Source organism: Zea mays, chromosome 3, assembly GCF_902167145.1.
Source record: "Zea mays cultivar B73 chromosome 3, Zm-B73-REFERENCE-NAM-5.0, whole genome shotgun sequence".
Taxonomy (NCBI): Eukaryota; Viridiplantae; Streptophyta; class Magnoliopsida; order Poales; family Poaceae; genus Zea; species Zea mays.
In genome coordinates, this window is record NC_050098.1 from 237,864,291 (window position 1) to 237,885,548 (window position 21,258).

The 21,258-nt window shown below is 44.8% G+C and overlaps 2 protein-coding genes across 2 annotated transcripts; one reads left to right on the forward strand and one right to left on the reverse strand.

Moving 5' to 3' along the window:
- Positions 1–2,286: 2,286 nt before the first annotated feature.
- Positions 2,287–3,324, reverse strand: LOC103651694 (uncharacterized). Its single transcript, XM_020546227.2, has 2 exons — positions 3,125–3,324; positions 2,287–3,053 (listed from the first exon to the last, which is right to left on the reverse strand). The coding sequence occupies exons 1-2, from the start codon at positions 3,302–3,304 to the stop codon at positions 2,610–2,612; spliced, it is 624 nt and encodes a 207-aa protein (XP_020401816.1). The 5' UTR covers positions 3,305–3,324; the 3' UTR covers positions 2,287–2,609.
- A 376-nt stretch (positions 3,325–3,700) lies between these two features.
- Positions 3,701–14,704, forward strand: LOC103651697 (WD repeat-containing protein 25). Its single transcript, XM_008677402.3, has 5 exons — positions 3,701–4,139; positions 4,586–4,744; positions 11,225–11,709; positions 13,667–14,368; positions 14,440–14,704. The coding sequence occupies exons 1-4, from the start codon at positions 3,716–3,718 to the stop codon at positions 14,036–14,038; spliced, it is 1,440 nt and encodes a 479-aa protein (XP_008675624.2). The 5' UTR covers positions 3,701–3,715; the 3' UTR covers positions 14,039–14,368; positions 14,440–14,704.
- The last annotated feature ends 6,554 nt before the right edge of the window (positions 14,705–21,258 follow it).

Below are 21,258 nucleotides of genomic sequence, written 5' to 3' on the forward strand. Positions count from 1 at the left end.
ATTTCCGTAGTTGTTAATTTAGAAACTAAAATATAATAAAATAGAAAATTAGTCTCTAGAAATCAAACACCTGCTTCAGCAATATTGAATCGCCGCCATTTGACCTTTGTCCCCGTCACGTTTAAATTGGTGAAGGTGAAAAAAAACCCGTTGTCTGTAGCTGCTGCAGTCAACTTGCCCAACACCCATGCAGGAGATAATTGCCATTGTAGACGAAGAGCGGACGAGATTCGACGAAATGGAGGCCATGGCGTTGGTTTCTCTGTTCTGGAGACGCAGACGACAGCCAATCGCCAAAACGGAAAGGTGACAGCGCTTCGAGCTGTGTAAACAAGTATTACTCTCCTATCCCCGTTTACCGTTCGCCTGCGCAGACGCCGTTTCTTCTTCGTGAGTTGGACTGCTGGAGCTCATGGGGTCGGCCTGCTCGCGGCACCTGGCGAACTCCTCTCCTCGCCGATTTGGACTGCTGGAGCTGGCGTCTTCGTGAGTTCTCCTCTCCTCTCCTCTCCTACTGCGGCTGCTTCCGGTTTCGTCTTCGTGAGTTCTCCTGCTATCCTCGGTCTCCCATGGCTATCGTATGTGAACCAGTCTGTTCCCCTCACCGAACCCGGTGGTGAACTTAGGCCACAAATTCTCCTGCTATTCAAATGTTCACAAGATTGCTGAGTACTTAGACCAACACCATAAATTCCTTTGGTACAGGAGTGGTTTCAACAAAGATATCAAATGTGATTACATCACAAATAACATGGCTGAGGTTTATAATAACTGGGTTAAAGACCACAAAGACCTTCCTGTGTGTGATTTGGCTGAGAAAATTAGGGAGATGACAATGGAGCTGTTTCATCGTAGGCGAAGGATTGGTCGTAAGCTTCATGGTATTATTTTGCCATCTGTCTTAGCGATACTAAAGGCTCGTACTAGAGGGTTGGGCCACTTGTCCATTGTAAAATGTGACAACTACATGGCAGAGGTACGAGACAACACTAATTGTATGACTAAACATGTCGTGAATGCAGAACTGAAACAGTGTTCTTGTGAGGAATGGCAACACACTGGGAAACCGTGTCAACATGGTCTAGCCCTAATAATAGCCCAAGATTCCAGAGATGTAGGTATGGAAAATTTTGTTGACGATTATTACTCTACTGAAAGATTCAAGATAGCATATTCTAGAAGGGTGGAACCAATTGGTGATTGTTCGTTTTGGCCATCAGTTGATTTCGCCAGTGGAGTGTTTGCACCAATAGCTAGAAGAGGTCTTGGAAGGCAACGAAAAAATAGAATTAAAAGTTGTCTTGAGGGTGGGAGTGCTAGAAAAAAAAGTAGCAACGACAATGAAAAAAACCAAAAAACGACTCAAAAGGCAATACACTTGTCCTAACTGTGGTGAATTGGGACACCGACAATCAAGCTACAAGTGCCCTTTGAATGGGACAAAAAAAGGCTAGTTCTCAACTTACTTCTATATGTTCAATTTATATTAGTACTGTTGAACTAAATGTTTGAGTATTTTTTTGAGTAGGAAAAGGAAACCACGGAAGAACACCACAAAAAATTGGATCCCTAAAGAGCTGCGGACTTCTTCACAGAATGTACCAGAACAACCAGAGCTTGCAGAGGAAATCACTGAACAAGAGCTAGGAGAACCACAGCCAGAGACAGAACCATTGGGTCTTGCACTCTTCCAGCCACTCGGTGCACAAATCACTGAACAAGTGGCCGATGAACAAGTCGAGCAAGCTCCACCTGCTTCTCCACCACCGACAAGGAAATGGCTAGTGAAGAAAATCACCCCCAAGAAAAGACTGAGGATGAGTGCTCAGAAGAAGCAGTATTAACTGCTAAGAGTAACCACTGTGTAAGCTGTATTTGTTGTAAGACTGCTATGTAAGACTGCTAAGAACAACCACTATGTAAGCTCCACCTGTATTTGTTGTAAGTCTGCTATGTAAGACTGCTAAGAACATTGTATTCCCAGTTTCAGTTTTAGTTGCCAGTTCGGTGCTTCCCAGTTTCAGTTCAGTTATCTGGTAACGCCCAGTTCAGTTATCTCGGCTTGTTCATCTGGGTTTGTCGCTTGCCCAGTTTAGTGGTCCACCTGAGTTTGTCGCTTGCCCAGATAACGCCCAGGTAACGCCCAGTTGGGTCACTAGCCAGCAATCTGGTGACATACCAAAGGACCTGGGTTCGTCGCTTGCCCAGATATCGCCCAGATAACGCCCAGTTCAGTTATCTGGTCACTTGCCCAGATAACGCCCAGTTCGGTCACTTGACCAGTTTATCGCCCAGTTCGGAAAACAGATGAAGAAATGGGTCAGACAAACAGATTGTCTGAACACGACAACAAACAGATAACAGATAACAGATAACTGTCGCCCATTAGTTCTTACAACCGCATCTCCACAACACAGAAAACAGATAACACTAATGTTCTTACAAACGCCATTCATCTTGTCTGAACACGACAACAAACACTAGGGTTCATACAACAGATAATACTTCATACAACAGATATCAGTTCCGTCCTTCCAAAATATATCCTAGACAGACCAAAATGACACCAGAATGAAACCAACCCACCAAAGGCAACCTCATGTCCACAACTACATGTTACGGTCGTTTATCTCTTCGAACCTGTAGTTTATGACACGATTGTGCTCTTCGAATGAGACATTAGCTTTAATCTCTTCCCACTTGAAGTCTTCAAAAGCCATTTCCCATAGCTCTGGATCTTCTGTACTGTAGCCATCACCAAGTTCATCATCATCTAGAGGATGTTCATCATCTACGGAAGGGTTGTCGTAAAGATCCCAAGTTGGATTCTTTGTTTCTAAATCTTCTTCAGAGACAATTGAAGTTTTGTCTAGCTCCTTGCACACATGTTCCAGATGCCCGCGAACCTTTCCTATCTTGCCACCTTGTACCTCTGGAATAGTCGAACATAATTTTTGAACCGAATGCAACAGTTTATATTGCCTCCTCATTTCTTGAATAGCATATCTCAACGAATTCTTTATGTTCACATGATACTTGAAGTCGACAAGATCCTGTGCAACAACCAGATGACAATCCATTTCTATCAACAAAAAAATGAGTGTATGAGTTTGATAATCCATACCACATTCGATGAGGCCTTAACTGCTTCAACCTTGTCCACGACAATGGCGGCGAACTGAACCGCAGCCTTGGCCTCCTTCTCAGCAACAAATACCGCGCATCTCGCCTCCGAGGCCGCAACGGCAGCAGCACGAGCAGCTTCCACAGCATCAGCAACAACTTTGCTCGGTGGAAAATCCATCCGCACAGGAGCAGAGAAATTACGGCTAGGGTTTCTGGATTGAGGAAGGGGGCGGCATGAACACGGAACGGCGGCTAGGGTTCAGCAACGCGTTAACCATACAAGGCAGAGATGGGAGATCGGTGCAGCATTGTCGGATTGAGGAGAACTCACCGCTGAGAAGAGGAGACCGCAAGCAGCCGCAAGAGGAAGAAGAGAAGCAGGCGGCGATGTCGACCCCGAGAGCAGTCCAATTCGGCGACGGAAGATATGCGAATGGTCACAAGAGGAGTACAAGTGACGCCATCTGCGCAGGCGAACGGTAAATGGGGACAGCAGAGTAATACCTGTTTACGCAGCTCCAAGCGCTGTCACCTTTCCGTTTTGGCGATTGGCTGTCGTCTGCGTCTCCAGAACAGAGAAACCAACGCCATGGCCTCCATTTCGTCGAATCCCGTCCGCTCTTCGTCTACAATGGCAATTATCTCCCCCTGCAGTCTTGGACGCAGGGAATACTTGAAACCCCGGCTCCCGATGGATCTCCTCTCTGCTGCGTACGGTGCTACCTCTGACGATGAGGATGCCGCGGACCGACCCTTCTCCATGCCGGTTGCCACCAGGTCCGCCTCCTTCTCTCCACCTCCCATGAAGCCGCCGCGGTGGGAATCTCACCCATACCTCCCTCCAACCCACTGCTTCCCGCAACCACCTCTGCCCGACGCAGCGCTGCCACTGGCATCTCCATCCAGCGGCAGATACATTTCCAAGAGGGAGCGCGCTCTCCTGGCCTCATCAGGGGCACATATTGAATCCGGATCATCCCTGCCTCTGACGAGAGTGGATTTTGAATCTGCAGGTGAGCTTTCTGGGGTCCCATTGCAGCTGATTGAAAGTTGCTGAATTTATCCTAGTAAAATTTGTCCCTGATTGCTGATTAGATAGCTGCTCTCATGGGACTGCTTCACCAGACTGCTGGCTGGGTTCAGGATAATTTTGTGTGATTAATTCTGACATAAATTGATTTGTCAGTAGTGTAGTGGATCTCAGGATGAATTTAATCTTCTATGATTATATGTCTAAAATGGTTTAAACTGTTTGAAGAACAACGTTCAGGGGTCTGGGATAAAGGCCGATAAAAAAGCTTGTTCCTATTGCCCAATTGTTGTCTGAGAAAACCTCTGTTATCATGATGATTACTAGTTTAGGGAATGACACATATATACTTTAGTATATTTATATGTTGCTTGAGCAGCTCATTTTCTATCTTCCGTATTTTCTGTAACTGTGAACATGTTGTTACAGTTGGCTCTATCACCTATCCAAATCTACGAGCTGACATTTTGCATTCTTTGCGATGCCAACCGAAACCTGGACCAAGCACAAGTTTCCCTTTGAGGCTCTCAGTTTGTTTGAAGGGTCACACTAAAGCAATCAATTGTGTAGATTGGTCACCGACTCATGGTTAGTAATTATTCTTACATAGTTCTGCTTCCATGATCTTTACTATTCTGTTTCACTTATGTTATTAATGAGTAAATGTTCTTGTTCTTAGATCTTTATGAGTTGTCATCCATTCTCTAGGGTCATGCATTAGATATTAAGAGAATGTTGAATTGTCCCTCTTCTAGTGTAATACGTAATACATTCTTTTTCAGTAGTCATGGTGATTTGGCATATGCAATTTGAGAAACAACAAGGTGGTTCAACATGATACATTTCTCTACTTCTCTTGTAGTAACTAGGAAACAAGTGGATGCCCAGTGTTGTGCTGGTATTCAAAGTATTGTCTATAAAATTTAGCTACGAGAAGTTTTTTTTCCTATTCTACAAGAAAATGAAATATTAGGGGTTGCACTAGGTTGTCCTTCTACCATACAAACATGGATTTCTCTACCAACATGTTTGGAATGTTCTTCAGGCAGAATTCTAAATTCTCTCAACAATCTGACTACTAGCCATAGTTGATTAGCACTGAGCCAACCACTGATTTCAAGTCGGGCGACCAGCTAGTCGACCGACAGGACCGACCAGGCGCCTAATCGCGATTAGGGCGACTAATCGGCCGACTAATCGGTTCTGGTCGGCCTCTGGTCGTCCCTAGTCGTCCTTTGTATATTCCTAGGCATATAAGCCATATATATATGTATATATGTATTTCTAGGCATATAAGCCATATAGAACTGAAATTAAATTGGAAGTTCGGAACTGAATTACTGAAATATAACAGAATGTAACATAACATAAGTGAAAGTGTGAAACAATATACTGAATATAGAGTACCTGCTAGTCTGCTACCTAGAGCAGATCAGCATCCAAGCAAAAAGCATCAGCAGCAGCTTTCCCTCCTCCAGATTCAGATTCATCTTGGTCCATATCTCTAGTTGCTTCTAGTGGTTGTTCTTGTTGTTCTTCTGCATCTGCTGTAGCATTACCATCTTCTTGAGCATCACTATCATCTTCTCCAATATCTTGTGCTGCTGCATTTCTTGAACGCTTCCTTGTCCTAACATAGGTTCGTTGAGGCCGAGAACTTGAAGCAGCACCTGCAGCAGCTAATCTTGGCAAATTTCTGCCTTGGAGAGCATGAGTTGCCCCTAATGCCTCATCCACAGCATGCCATATGCTGCTATCACCATCAGCTTCATTATTTTCTTCAACCCATTCATTTTCCCACATAAACTCTTCAAGCACCAGTGGGTTGCTTCTTTTTCCCTTGGATCCCAGCTCTCTTAGTGTGCGAAACCTATTTTCCATCTTTCTGTTGTAACTGACATAGACCAATTTATTAAGCCTCTGGTGTTCTAGTCGGTTCCTCTTTTTTGTATGGACCTGAAAATGCACAATTGCACATAGCCACATAATGATCAATCAACAAGCAAACCCTTTTTGCTAGGCTTTTTGTAATACAGTACTTAGTTTAGTTACTTACTGCTGCAAAGTCTGACCAATTTCTCTCACAACCAGAAGCTGCACAACAGAGGCTTATAACCCTTTTTGCTAGGCTTTGTAGTTCATATGCCAGTCCTCCATATGCACCCCACCATAGGACTGTTTACTAATCTTTGTTTGCTCATCCTCATCACTGACCATCTTCCACAAAACATCATTGAACATAGCTCTAAGTCTTGCAGCTTGCCTTCTGTCTTTCTCCCTCAAGGTAAAGAATTTACCTGGATTCAAATAAAGGGCTACCCCATATAGTTTCTGCTCCATCTGAGTTTCCCACCTCTTCTCAAAGCATGAGATGACTTCAGCAAGTAATCTTGGCTTCTCTTTTAGTGACTCTTGTATGGTGGCTTTTGCTTTGTCCATAGCTGCCATTATCTCTGGAGCTGCTGGCGTCTCATCACCGTCAGCAATCCTTAAAGCAATGAGAAGAGGTTGTGAAGCCCGTAGACAATTTTCAAGAGTTTGCCAAAATGATACAGAAAGGACAATATTTTCAGCTTGTACACCTTCCTGAAGTAGGGAAAACTTAGAGCCATTCCATTCATCACTAACAAACAAGCCCTGTAATCTATTCTTATGCTTGTACATGCTTGCCAAAGTCAAGAATGATGTTGCAAATCTAGTGACACCCGGCCTAACAAGGTCCCCGCCTAGCTTTTCTCTCATTAGGCTGTGAAGTCGCCCATGCTTGTATAGGAACCTCGAAACCTTCTTTGCCATATTGATGCAAGTGTTGAACTCCTTGATCTTGCCAATATCCTCCAACAATAGATCCAAACAATGTGCTGCACAAGGAGTCCAAAACAGATGTGGAATTCTGTCCATTAGGATCCGCCCTGCTGCTTTGAAATTGGCTCCATTGTCAGTTACCACCTGGACAACATGTTCTTTGCCCACCTTCATTATTTGCTTCTCCAACAGATCTGCCAACATATTGGCATTTGCTACCTCACTTGATGCATCAACAGAACCTAGGAAGTATGTCCCTGCTGGACTGTTGGCAAGGAAGTTGATCAAATGACGTTGTCTTGTGTCGGTCCACCCATCTGACATAATTGAGCAACCATATTCCTTCCAAGCCTCTTCGTGCTTATCTCTCAATGTCGATGTTCTCTTCACTGCCCTTTCAAGCCAAGGTACTCTAGCCTCATGATACGATGGGCCATGATATCCAGGACCGTACTGACCAATAGACTCCAACATAATCTTCCAACTTCTTGAGTTTACGACATTCAATGGAATCTTGTTCTCATACAGAAAATCAGCTACATGGTCGTCAACAATTTGCTGTGCTTGTGTCCCTTTCTTTGTGCAGTGCTCAAGGGTGGACTGAGAAGTTTTGTTTTTATGCCTCTCTGCAACTACTTCTTCTGGAGTCTTGCAGAGCATGGCACTCACTGATTTGCTTGCCTTCTGGGTACTTGGTTTTGGAGGAGCAGATACAAGAAATGAGGACATGGCAGCTTGGGCAATTTTCTTTTTTGTTTGCTTGTTTTTTGTCCCAGAACTTGGTTCAGGACCTTCATCATCCCGCTCTTCTCCCTCTTCACCTTCTTCAGTATTAGCAGTAATCACAAGTCTCATGTTCCTTTTTAAATACATGTGCATTTCCTTTGAAACCAGTTCTGGTACTCTAGCACACTTCATGGTGTCACCAAACCCACCGGCAAGATGCTGCTTGAACCTTTTGATTCCGGAAGGAACAATCTTCGAACAGAAAATACACTGAACAAAATCCTTCTTCGTTGTGTCTGGCCACCACCCAAACTTCCATCCTGGGTCCTGTGACCTTGCCTTTCTTTTTGGGTCAGTTGCTTGTGCACTAAGCTCAGGAGGGAGTGCTGCAATAGCCTTTTCAGCAAGGCTTTTTGAGTCTGCAGCAGCTGATAATGCCGAAGCAGGGCCTGTGCTATCAACATTTGAGGTCACGGGAGGAACATAATCACTTGCAGTTGCACTGCCACTGCCAACCACATTGGACCCGGGGAATAAGACCTCAACATTAGCACCTCTTCGTCCACCGGCAGCATGAAACTCTGAACATGTCAACAGATAGAGGTCAAGTCAATACTAGGCACTAGATATGCTACTGCTGGGCTGATGGAAACTGGTTGGCAGAGATGAAGCTAAGTACTACTGAAGTAAGGCAGTAGAACATAGAGGTATAGAACTGCAGAGTGCTGCGCAGAATGTGAAACTGCCGTGCTGCGCAGAATGTAAAACTGCAGAGTGCAGAGGGCAGACAAGGGGGAAGGAGGGGAGCAGGGATGACCTTCGGATGACGAGCTCATCTTGTTCCTTGTAGATGAGCAGGGGGCAGGGACGACCTTGAGCAGGGGGCATGGACGACCTTGAGCAGAGGGGCAGCCGCCGGCGATGGTGGAGTCAGTGGACGGTGGAGACTGGAGGCTAGAGCAGCAGCCGCCGGACAGAAACTTGAGAGGGGCGCAGGCACAGGGAGGATTTAGGGTTTAGGGCGCCAACAGATGTATGCGGCTACTGGGCCAAAAAAATGGTGAAGCCCAATAGCACAGCCACATTTAGCCCACGCGCACTGGTCGACCAGAATCTAGTTAATCGGACGACTAATCGACCGATTTGGACGATTAAGCGACGATTAGGACGACCAAGAAACCTGATCGCGTCGTCTCTCTGGTCGACCGCTTACAGGCGACCAGCCCGACTAATCGCGATTAATCGCGATTAGTCGGACGATTTGTAAACAGAGGAGCCAACTAGACTCACAATACGAATGATGATTGTCAACGCTTGAAAAAAGCCATACCCCTGCGCCTTGGCAACTGCCAAGACACTTTCAAGAATTTTGGTGTATGAAGCTATTGAGGGGCCTACTATGTTGAGACCACTGCTTCCAAGGCTCCAAGCTCTAGAAACTTCCCTTGGCACTAGCCAGAGGAGGAGCTTAATGTCGGGAGGCTTAAAATTAGGGCACCCCAAATGAACATCTATGCACCAAGGCTTGTGGAGTCACAGGATACCAAGGTCTATTGGGCCCCGGGATGACCTAAGAGCTCAGGGCACATAACGCCTCAAGAACACCCATAGGAGGAATAATGAGTCCCCGGAGAGCCTTGAGCCTCGAGGCAGTAGTTAGCAATTTAAAGCCTGGGCCCCCACATGTCTCGAGGCACTCATGGAGAAAGCCCATGTGGCCCCTCGTGTCCCAGGCACTCATGAGAGTAACTTCCCAGGGCCTTCGCACCCTAGGGCATGATGGGACATAAGCGTTTGGGGCAGTTTGGGCCCCAAAACTTAGACACTAAAGACCTTCTACTAGCCCCGAGGTCCTTAAGCTTCTTGACCTTGCCTCGCTGAGGTGGTTAGCCCCGAGCCTTTCAGGGCCCAATGCACCGAAAAGACAAAGGACTCAATGCGTCTAAATGTAATCCTATCTCATGACAGAAGGATATGTCTAAGCCCATTGGGGACAGTATTACCCTAGGAAATGTGCCCCACACTTAAGGGCCTGAGGATAAGTCTATTGCGACGCTTAATGGATAAGTTTTAGGTACAACACATTAAATGTGTGATGGATGACATCACATGCCTGATAAGCGTGTTGTTGCCATGGCTTCGGCTATAGGACACTTGAGATCACTATACAATACGTGCATCGATCTTGTAGCCACGTGTGCACATGCGAAGCATTATCGAAGTACAAAAGACAACGACTACCAACTACATCGTACCGGACGACACAAGCTCCTAGTATAACCAGAGGCATGTATCCTAGTACAACTCCAGAAATAGGATAAAAATGGCGTAGTTGGGCCTTAGCTGGTGGAATTCATGGTTCGTGTAACATCTCTTCTCCCTTTGACTATAATAGGGAGGTGATGAGCAACATTTAAGGGGCCCAATTGAAGGGACTCCGACCTAGGGCATTCAATTCGATTTGACCCAAGTAGTTCAAGTTAGAGGTAACAAGCTTAATGTGGAACACACTCTTGTAGGCAGGCATAAAGGGGGTTTAGGACCATTAGGCTAGATTTCCCACCACAACATCCTTTATGTTCATCAATCATCGAGTATCAAGATAACGTAGGGTATTACACACTGTGGTCTGAATCTCTCTAAATGTCCGTGTGTTGACTGTTGACTCCCACTTGTCCCCAGATTCAACATGACCACTAACTTGTGTTGTGCTCCCTCCTAACGCTCTCTCTGATACTTTGTGTAGCCTGGTGTTGTTACGCTATGACAATGACGATATGAAAATACAGTTCGTCTAAGAAATCTACAAAAGGTTGTCATTGAAATATTAACATCTTTGCTTTGGAATCCTTATATCATAACTCTTTAGATAAGGCTATTAGGCCTGGATTGACCATTCTGATTTCTGAGCTTATGCAAACCAAATTATATCACCTCCACTGGCCCCTTGATCTTCACCTTCGATTTTGTACTTCTAATCTTCTATGGAAATGCTTACAATCCATGTTTCTTGGTAATTTGATGTCAAAAATAGGGGTGCTCTTCAAATATCATACTCCTTCCGTCATAGAATAAATGCATATCCTGCATCCTGAGGAGCCAATCCTTTTAGAGTTTGTCTAAATATATATAAAAATGTACTAACGTTTATTATGTATAATAAGTATCATTAGATTGAGCATGGGATATTCTTCCATAATAAACTTATTTGGAGATGCAAATGTTGATAGTTCGAGATGTGCATTTATTTTTGGACGGATGGTGTATCTGGCAATATCTTCATGGAATTTTCCATGTTATTTCTTCATGCTTCACTTTTAATTAACACTATTGTAGTATGATGCACATGGCGATTTCATAGGAAGTCCCAATGCATGAGATGAATTGTTTCATAAAATCACCAGTTTCAAATAATGTTGGTTGGTTAATTGAGATATTGCTTTTGACACACAGTACAAAATACTCATGATGATTTTGCATAGCTTTTATTTAAATTAGTCTCACTCAATAGACATTCACAAAGGAAAGTATTTGCAGGGCATCTTCTTGCTTCTGCTGGAATGGATCACACGGTTCATGTATGGAATGTATGGGACAAAGGGAATACCACTGCTCGTGTTTTGAAACATCACACTGCTGCTGTAAAGGATGTAAGGTGGTCACTTCATAGGCCCTTTTTACTTTCTGGAGGGCTTGATTGTTCCTTACAGCTAGTTGATGTTGTTGAGGGAAAAGTAATGGAAGTATTCAAGGAGGATCAAGCTGTGGAGGTTATCAAGTTCAATCCAAGCAACCCCGATCTCTTCCTATCTGGTGGGTCCAAGGGTTCCCTTAAACTCTGGGATATTCGATGTGGTCTGGTAACAAAAGAATTTCAGAGAAGCCTTGGAACCATCCTTGACATTGACTTCAGTGCTGATGGAAGACAATTTATCTCTTCAACTGACACAACCAGAAGCAATATTAGTGAGAACACTATAATTGTTTGGGATGTCCTGCGACAAGTTCCTTTATCTAACCAGGTATTTGGTGTATTGTTGTATATTAGTTCAAGTGTATGTGGTTCTGATGCCATCTTTGTTCGTATCTTATGAACATGTCGCTTCTATTTGCATGCACTCAACAATGTGGTACAACATTTAAAAAAAAGGTCAAAATTTGAAACCTGGTTATTGTTTTGTTATTTAAGCCCTGTTAGAGATTATCTGTACAATGTCCACTTGGATATATATGTGGTGACAAAGGCAACGTCACAGTATTCTATCCTGGTGCACAGGCACCACGGTGCAGCAAGATTTTGTAAATAAGATGTCTAATATTTATCATACATCATATAAGAAGTATTTATGTGTTCCTTGAGTGCTGCAACACCTTGATTTTAATGCTAACTTCGCCCCTGTGTGGTGATATGTACAAGTCCAACATGTCTCAGGAGTCAGGATATTCATGAGAGAAGTACAGCTTGTCTGAACATGCTGCAGCGCCAATGCGACTGGAGCATTGTATCAGAACATATTCTAGAAACCATCATTAAGTTGTGACCCTATGTTGCACTGAAATATGAATTTAGTAGTTTGTTTGTATATATTTACATGTTGCTCATTGTTGAATATCGGTCTGCCAATTATTGAAAAAAAATACATTTACAATTCTTTGTTTCATAACCCATGCTTTATCTGCTGAAGTAAAAAAAACTCGGCTGGGGAGGAAAAGACCGCCCTCGTGGTATTATATTAAGAAGAGACCGAAACAATGGTCCTGGCCGAGAAAATCCCCGAACCCTAGCCCCCCATCACTAACGGGCCGGCGTCAACCGTCCACTCTGCAACGGCTCAACCGGAGGGTGACGCACATGACATAACCCGAGAGCGGATGGGGCACAACGAGGGGACTTTTTTAACCAAGCCTGAAAATTCGCCCACGAGGGGAATCGAACCCAAGACTTGGAGGTGCTACTCGAAAGTCATTAACCACTAGGCTAGAGACCCTTTCACGCTTTATCTGCTGAAGAAGGTACCCTAAATTACAAACATGATTGGTCTAGTACTGTTAGTTGCATATATATGTGTCTTTGTAGCACTACCTCCTTTCAGTTTTATTTAAAGTTGGCAAATCTCTGGTCAAACATTCTAGCATCAGAACATCTACATATTTAAAATTATCAAAGTTGGATGTATGAAAATGTCATCAATATATTTGTCATTAAACTTAATTTTTTTATACTAAGGTTCTGTTTGAATGCACTAGAGCTAATAGCTAGCTGTTAAAATTAGCTGGTGGCATCCAAACAACTCAGCTAATAGTTTGACTAGTAGCTACTTTTAGTTGGAGACATCCAAACACCCCCAACTAAATAGTTCAGCTAACTATTAGATGCACCCTCAATACCTATTAGTTCATTAGCTGATTCAACCTACCTAAAATCAGCTAAGGTGCTGTTTGGTTCGCATATTTGTAACGTGATGGGTAACTGATGACGTTAAATTATGTTTGTTTAAGTCCAACTGTAATTGGATACCACACTAGAAAGTGATACCGACCTATTCAAATTCATTACTGTTGATATTTGAGCATGAGTCATTATCATTACCATTTACGGTACATTTTATGAACCAAACGACACCTAATAGTTAGCCAGCTAATTGTACTCGTAATTTCTTAGCCAACTAACTATTAGCTCTAATGTATTTAAAGTCAGAGTGTTGTAAAGTTGCAGATAATAAGTAACAATCAAAGTTACATTTTGAAAACGTAAATAAAAAATGAAGAGTTTCTTTGTTTGGTCCTTATTTTTTCCCCCATTTTCCCTTTCTGTTTTCCCCCTTTTTATATAAATAAAAAATAAACATCACGTTCTAGTCCATTTCTTCCGTCTTTAGTCCAGGGATTTTATTTTGCAGTAACAGTGATTGGGCTCCTGCCATCCTACCATCAGGATGGAAATTAACAGAATCCACCATTTGTATTTGTATATGACAGGTTTATACCGAAGCATTCACATGCCCGTGTGTAAGGTACCACCCACGTGAAGCATCATTTGTTGCACAGTCCAATGGGAACTACATTGCTATTTTTTCAGCAAGGCCACCCTTCAAGCTGAACAAGTACACGCGGTTTGAAGGACATGGAGTGTGGGGTTTCCCTGTGAAGTGCAGCTTTTCCCTTGGCGGGAGAGAACTCGCATCTGGTTCATCCGATGGGTCCATTTACTTCTATGATTACAGGTCGGCAAGGCTTTTGAGGAAAATAGAAGCCTTCAAAGAGGCGTGCACTGATGTCGCGTACCACCCAGTAATGCCTAATGTGATCGCTGCTTGTAGCTGGGCTGGTGAAATATCTGTCTTTGAGTGACATGATTATAATGCTGTGTGGAGAAGCATCAGCAGTTCAGAACCGCTAGCATATATATATATATATATATATATATATATCTTCTGTGACTCAAACACCAGTTAATGGTCATAGCAGATTCCAAAATAAAAATAATTTGCTGTATGGAGTTCATCGTCTGAATTTCAGTCTCAGCCTCGCCTATGAACAGATTATTTGTGGTTTCAAACAAAGCCTTGTTCTTTCTGTTCAAAGTAGATGAAACATCATAGCACATTGATTGTAGTGGCAACATGGACCGAGAAGAAGATAAGTGAGTTGAAGAGGCTGCTGAGCGGGCAAAGCGTATAGGTATTTTTACTGAAATTTAGCTTCGGTGTTTTTTTTGTTGCTTCGAATTAACAACTTGTTCTTTACTACAGCTGAACTTTCACCGCCGCCTGAGCCGTATGATCCCGAAGTCGATCCGGCCATGAAGGAAGCATTAGAAACGATAAGGATCGCCAACGAAGCTGTCAACAGACTCCTAAATGAAGCTACCGATAAGATATTGAAAGAGGACTGAATTCTTGTGTACTAAAAAATGTAATATTCGTGTATGAGTCGAACATCGAACGTTTGTATGTATATTAATGTAATATATTTCTTTTGCGATGCATGAAATCTATGTACATACCGTTTTGAGCCTTCGGCGAAAAAACATCTTACCTTCTTTTCATGTTTCGCCAAGAAAAATTGCCACCTCTATTGATTGAATACTTCGTACTTTTGCCATGACTGTTGTATAATAGCATTGCTGACGAAGGTTTTCCTGTTGTGTACAATTAAATTTGCCGAAAGTGTATTTTGTGCTTCAGCACATTGTTCCATAATTCATCAAATATTTTGAGAGGAGCATTTATTCCCCCTCCACAACTTTGTTGCTGATGCGATATGATGTATGATTTAATGCTATGCGAAATGATATGATGATATGATGTAGCATAATGCCTATGCCGAAGACACACTCCCACACGAGAACACACCCAGACTCTGCATCCCCTTTGGAACTACTTTGGAGTCTCTTTACCTTTTACCTAGGTGGCATTTCAGCTCTGCATCCCCTTATGAACGACTTTGGAGCTAAGATCTGCATCACCTTAGGAACGACTTTGAAGCTTCTTCACCTCTGACTTAGGTGGCATTTAAGCTCTGCACCCCCTTAGGAACGACTTTGGAGCTTCTTCACCTTTTATTTAGGTGGTATCTTAGCTCCGCGTTCTCTTAGGAATGACTTTGGAGCTTTGAAACTTACTCTGCGCTCCCTTAGGAACAACTTTGTAGCTCCGGAATTTACTCTGCGTTCCCTTAGGAACGACTTTGTAGCTTCGGAACTTACTCTGCGCTCCGTTAGGGACGACTTTGACAATCGATGATGTAACGTAAGTATTATTATTACATCGAATTGGATATTAATTCTTCATGAATTGTCTTTCTTGCAAGAAAATATAAAGGCAGAAAAATTTAAGATACATCATATTAGGATATTGTTTGGCCGCAGCACTGTAGCCTCTAGTAGATGTGCTTTGATTCAGGCACAGTGCTATTGACTATGCGAGCTTCGAACTCCTCCCGACGGTCGCGCTGTTGCTGAGCGTGGTGGTGCCCTTCTGACTGTTGACTACGGACCAAGGCAGGCGCTAGCGGTGGCAATTGGGCCTAGGAAGCTTGGGAATGGCTTGCCGAAGCGACAGAGGTCGTAGGCTGTTGATTGCCTACGTACTCCGGGATGTAGGGAGAGTAGCACGAAGCGGTATGCAAGACCTGCTTCGGCTGATTCTGTCGTGCTTCAGCTTCGGCAATTTCTTTCAGCTTCTCGATCATGACTTGACACGCCCTTGTATTATGCCCCTTATCTTCTCCGTAGAATAAACAAAACAGTTTCCTGAGCTGATTTCCAAATCTTCCTCTGAAGCTTCTTCCCCCTCTACCCCTTGGAGCTGGTGGTCTGAAAGAATTTTGTTGCACCCTGATGACTGAGAGCTGTGTTGTTGCGCTTGGGTATGGTTCCCCCTGTCGTCGCTTGCACTGGGATTATGGATCGATCTGACATGCCTAGGGTGGAATCTTCCTCCGAAGCCCCTGGCCATCTCAGAGTATCTGTAAGCTTCTTCCCTTCTTTGCCGAAAATCATTGTCGGCTCGGATATATTCATCCATCTTCTGGAGGAGCTTCTCCAAGGTCTGTGGTGGCTTTCTTGCAAAGTAATGCGCCGTAGGTCCTGGCCGGAGCCTCTTGATCATGGCCTCAATGACGATCTCATTGGGCACTGTAGGTGCCAGAGCTCTCAAGCGCAAGAACCTTCGGACGTACGCCTGCAGATACTCTTCCTGATCCTGGGTACACTAAAAAAGAGCTTGGGCAGTGACCGGCTTCGTTTGAAAACCCTGAAAGCTAGTAACTAGCATATCCTTTAGCTTCTGGCCTTCTGCCATGATGTAATTGTCCCTGGTCGAAAAGAGGAATACCAAGTTTGAGCCACATTTCTGACTGCCATGACGAAGGACTTCGCCATGACCACAGTATTGCCCCCATATGAGGATATGGTTGCTTCGTAACTCATTAGAAATTGCTTTGGGTCTGAGTGCCCGTCATACATGGGGAGCTGAGGTGTCTTATATGTCAGCGGCCACGGGTGGCCTGCAATTCTGCTACCAAGGGAGAAGCATCATCAAAAGCAAAATTGCCATGGTGAAAGTCACCATACCATTCATCATCATTGATTGTACTTTCTTGTCGACGCTCCCTGTGTTGGGGCCTTCGGTCTCGATCATCCTGAGTAAGATGCACATTTCTTTAGCAGCTTCGTCGATCTTTTTCTGAAGGTCGGCGAGCCGAAGCATCTTTTCCATTTTCTTTTGCACCTGTCGGTGGATGGCCTCCAAATCCCTGATCTCTTGGTCCAGCTCCTCCTCCTGAGGTGTTGGGCTAGTACCTTTCTTCTTCTGGCTCCTAGCTTCTCGCAGGGAGATTGTCTCCTGATTTGTGTCTAGTGGCTGCAGGGCAGCCCCTAGCACTGTTGTTTTCTTCGGCGACATGACGAAGGTCGATGCTTGCTGAAGGTGGTCGTTCGAGTTCACCGGATGTGGGCGCCAATGTTGGTTACTTGTTCTCAAATGCTACAGATCAAGAACAAGGCAACACAATTGTTAATGGTTAAAGACCTTCGTCCTTCGAAGCATTATTTTCTTTCGGATATAATGAGCTTTAGACGAAGGTCATGAAGAACGTAGCTTCATCATTTCAATATGTAAATATGAATATAAATATAAATATGAATAAGAGTGTGAAAGCACACTAAAGAATGAAAGATAATGATTTTATCCTCACAACTTATTTATATTCATATCCACATATCAGAATCAATAAGAGTGTGAAAGCACACTAAAGAATGAAAGATAATGATTTTATCCTCACAACTTATTTATATTCATATCCACATATCAGAATCAACATTAATGATATTTATAATACAATTGTACCTTTGGTTCGCCAGAAGATACGAATGTAAAGTTGACGCGAGAGAGAGATTACAATCCAGCGTGAATAGTACGGTGTTACTGTTCATCTATTTATAGGCACAGGACGCAACCCGGATAAGATTACATTCATACCCCTGACATTTACTCTTAGTTATAATACAAGTTATCGAGTACTAAGTAGTCTTTTCCCCCTTAGGTCGGTTTCGTCTTCCATCCAAGCCGAAGCTCCTTGAGCCACAGCTTCGGCGTCCATCCACGTCACCTTCGGGTTGCATATTCTTATCACACGATTTTATCATGAGAGAACTTTCATCCCAAACCGAAGCTTCCTGTAATAGTGTATATCATACTGAAAACAAATGGTTAGTCACACTTTTGAGGACTTTCGGAAGAGGAAGGCCCCCAACAACTATCATTGTGGGCAACAGATTTAATGGTGATATAACAATATAGCCTAGTGAATCAGCGCTACCGTCCGTGTAAATTGATTCTATAGTGATTGTTGTATTCAGTTTCTTACCACATGTACAAATTAGGCCCTGTTTGGAAACAAAGTTTTTGAGAACCACAATATTTAAAATACTACAACATACTTTAGTCAAGACAATACGATAGTTTAAAATGCTATAGTTTTAAAGCTGAGGTCCAAACCTAAGTTTACAATATGTTAAAACAACTATAGTTTTTGTAATGCTTCAGTTTTAAAAATAGAGATTTTAGCTAGCTTGCCAAACACCATGATGTATATAATACTGTAGTATTTTTCTAAACAGTGAAAAAACTTCACTCCCAAACACCACCTAAAATACTTCTGTTCCCCCTCTTAACCAGAACAGTATAAACTGAGCCACCTTTTGTATCATTGAAGTTCTTAAAAATGCAAGGTACAAGGGAGATGTCCATTGCATGATACTGAGCTATGGTTTAGAAGACCACACACATCCAGTATTTGGGTGGCTTTTCCCCAACTTTGGTTCGATTTAGCTGGGGAACTTGTAAGCCATTCTTCAAGGATGCAGTTGGGGTTACATGGTGTGTCCAAATACTCAACCTTTATGTGCCCATTTGTGATCATGTGTTTGTTTAGTGTGTGTTTCTTTGAACTGCAAAACATGGTTCTGATCAATAATATGATTTACCACATGATATTATTAAGAACTCACTATTAAACCGTTTGGTGCATTAAATCACAGATCCATTGTCGTCCAGTCCGGTTAGGATACCTAGCTTTCACCTAGGCGACTCGGATTCAAATCCCGGCAATGGAATTTTTTTCCTTTCCATTTTTTTAAATGGGCTTATTTTGGTGACACCCGTGGGCCAAACCGTTTTCAGCCCATGCACCACAGTCCATAGTACACTTTTTGGTAAAAAAAGGCCGAATCAGCCGCAGTGCTGGAATTTTTTATTCCAGAGAAGCTAAAGAACCAAGACACAAAATAGCAGAAACAACTTGGCCCCGTCCCTATAATAAATCACAAAGCACCCGTTCCGCCGCGGCACCCGCCTCGCCTAGCCGGTGTCGCATGTCCCTCGTTCGCGCACGCCCAGCTCGCCTCCACCTCACATGCCGGAGCACCGCCGCATCGTCGGAGATCCGCCGTGCCGGTGATCCCTGGAGTAGGAGCGGACGTGATGGACCTCATCCTGCTCTCCTGCCCACCCCTGCCCGCGGTGGGTACCGACGGCGACCTCCTCGAGCTCGACATGCTCTGGCCCACCGCCCCGTCCGCAGTCCACAGTCCATAGTACACTTTTTGGTCAAAAAAAGGCTGAAGCAACCGCAGTGCTGCAATTTTTTTATTTCGGAGAAGCTAAAGGACCAAGACGCAAAATAGCGGAAACAACTTGGCCTCGTCCCTATAATAAAGCACAAAGCACCCGGTCTGCCGCGGCACCCGCCTCGCTTGGCCTAGCCGGTGTCGCGTATCCCTCGTTCGCGCACACCCAGCCCACCTCCACCTCACATGCCAAAGAGCCGCCGCATCGTCGGAGATCCGCCGTGCCGGTAATCCCCGAAGCAGGAGCAGACGCGATGAACCGCCTCCTGCTCTCCCTCCCACCCCTCCCCACGGCGGGCACCGACGGTGACCTCCTCAAGCTCGACGTGCTCTGGCCCGCCGCCCCATCTGCAGTCCACAGTCCATAGTACACGTTTTGGTCAAAAAAGGCCGAAGTAGCCGCAGTGCTGGAATTTTTTTATTCCGGAGAAGCTAAAGGACCAAGACGCAAAATAGCAGAAACAACTTGGCCCCGTCCCTATAATAAAGCACAAAGCACCCGGTCCACCGCGGCACCCACCTCGCCTAGCCTAGCCGGTGTCGTGTGTCCCTCGTTCGTGCACGCCCAGCCCGCCTCCACCTCACATGCCGGAGCGCCGCCACATCGTAGGAGATCCGTCGTGCCGGTGCTCCCCGGAGCAGGAGCGTACGCGATGGACCGCTTCCTGCTCTCCCGCCCACCCTTCCCCGCGGCGGGCGCTGACAGCGACCTCCTCGAGCTCCACGTGCTCTGGCCCATCGCCTCGTCCGCAGTCCACAGTCCATGAGAGCACCTAGAGGGGGGGGGGGGTGAATAGGTGATCCTGAAAAAAAAATCAAAAACTAATAGCCACAAAATTTAGTTATAAGTGTTAGTACGGCTAAGTAGCTTGAAGCAAGCTCTTGCGAACACAAATAATCATAGAGAGGAGCAACACAAGAGACACGCGATTTTATCCCGTGGTTCGGCCAAGTAACACTTGCCTACTTCCACGTTGTGGTGTGCCAATGGACGAGGGTTGCACTCAACCCCTTTCAAGTGATCCAATGATCAACTTGAATACCACGACTTTCTTACTTATAGTCTTCTTCCCGTTTGCGAGGAATCTCCACAAGTTGGAGCCTCTCGCCCTTACAATATTGATCACAAAGAACGCACAAGAGTAAGGTTGGGAAGAGCAACACACACAAGACTCAAATACTCAGCACAACCACGCACACAAGTCACGACTTGAGCTCGAAACACAACACACGGAGTTCACGACTCAAATGGAGCTCAAATAACTATCACAAAGAATCGAATGCGTGAAGTTGGAGTCTTGGAGTCTTAGGATGCTTAGTGAATGCTTGGGGTTGCTCCTCCATGCGCCTAGGGGTCCCTTTTATAGCCCCAAGGCAGCTAGGAGCCGTTGAAGACCAACAAGGAAGGCTATCCTAGCCTTCTGTCGAGTGGCACACCGGACAACTACTGTAGCCTGTCCGGTGCACGATTCCCTTCCAAATCGGGCACAAATGACCGTTGCAGCTCCGGGCCCGTTGGCGCATCGGACACTGTCCGGTGCACACCGGACAGTCCGGTGCCCCCTGCCGACCGTTGGAGCTGCCACGCGTCGCCCGTGGATTGCGCGGTCGACCGTTGGCGCTGGCGACCGTTGGCTCACTGGACAGTCCAGTGAATTATAGCCACGTCGCCTTTTCCCTTTCCCAAGAGCGACGAGTTCGCCGCGGACGACTCACCAGACAGTCCGGTGCACCACCGGACAGTCCGGTGAATTATAGCCGTACGCCGCCGTCGAGTCCCGAGAGCGGTCTTTTCACGCGGACCAGCCTGGTGCATCGAACACTGTCCAGTGCACCACCGGACAGTCCGGTGTGCCAGACTGAGCTGGAGTTTGCTGCACATAGCCAACTCTTTTTCCAATTCTTTTCTCACTGTTTCTAGCACTTAGACAAAACACAT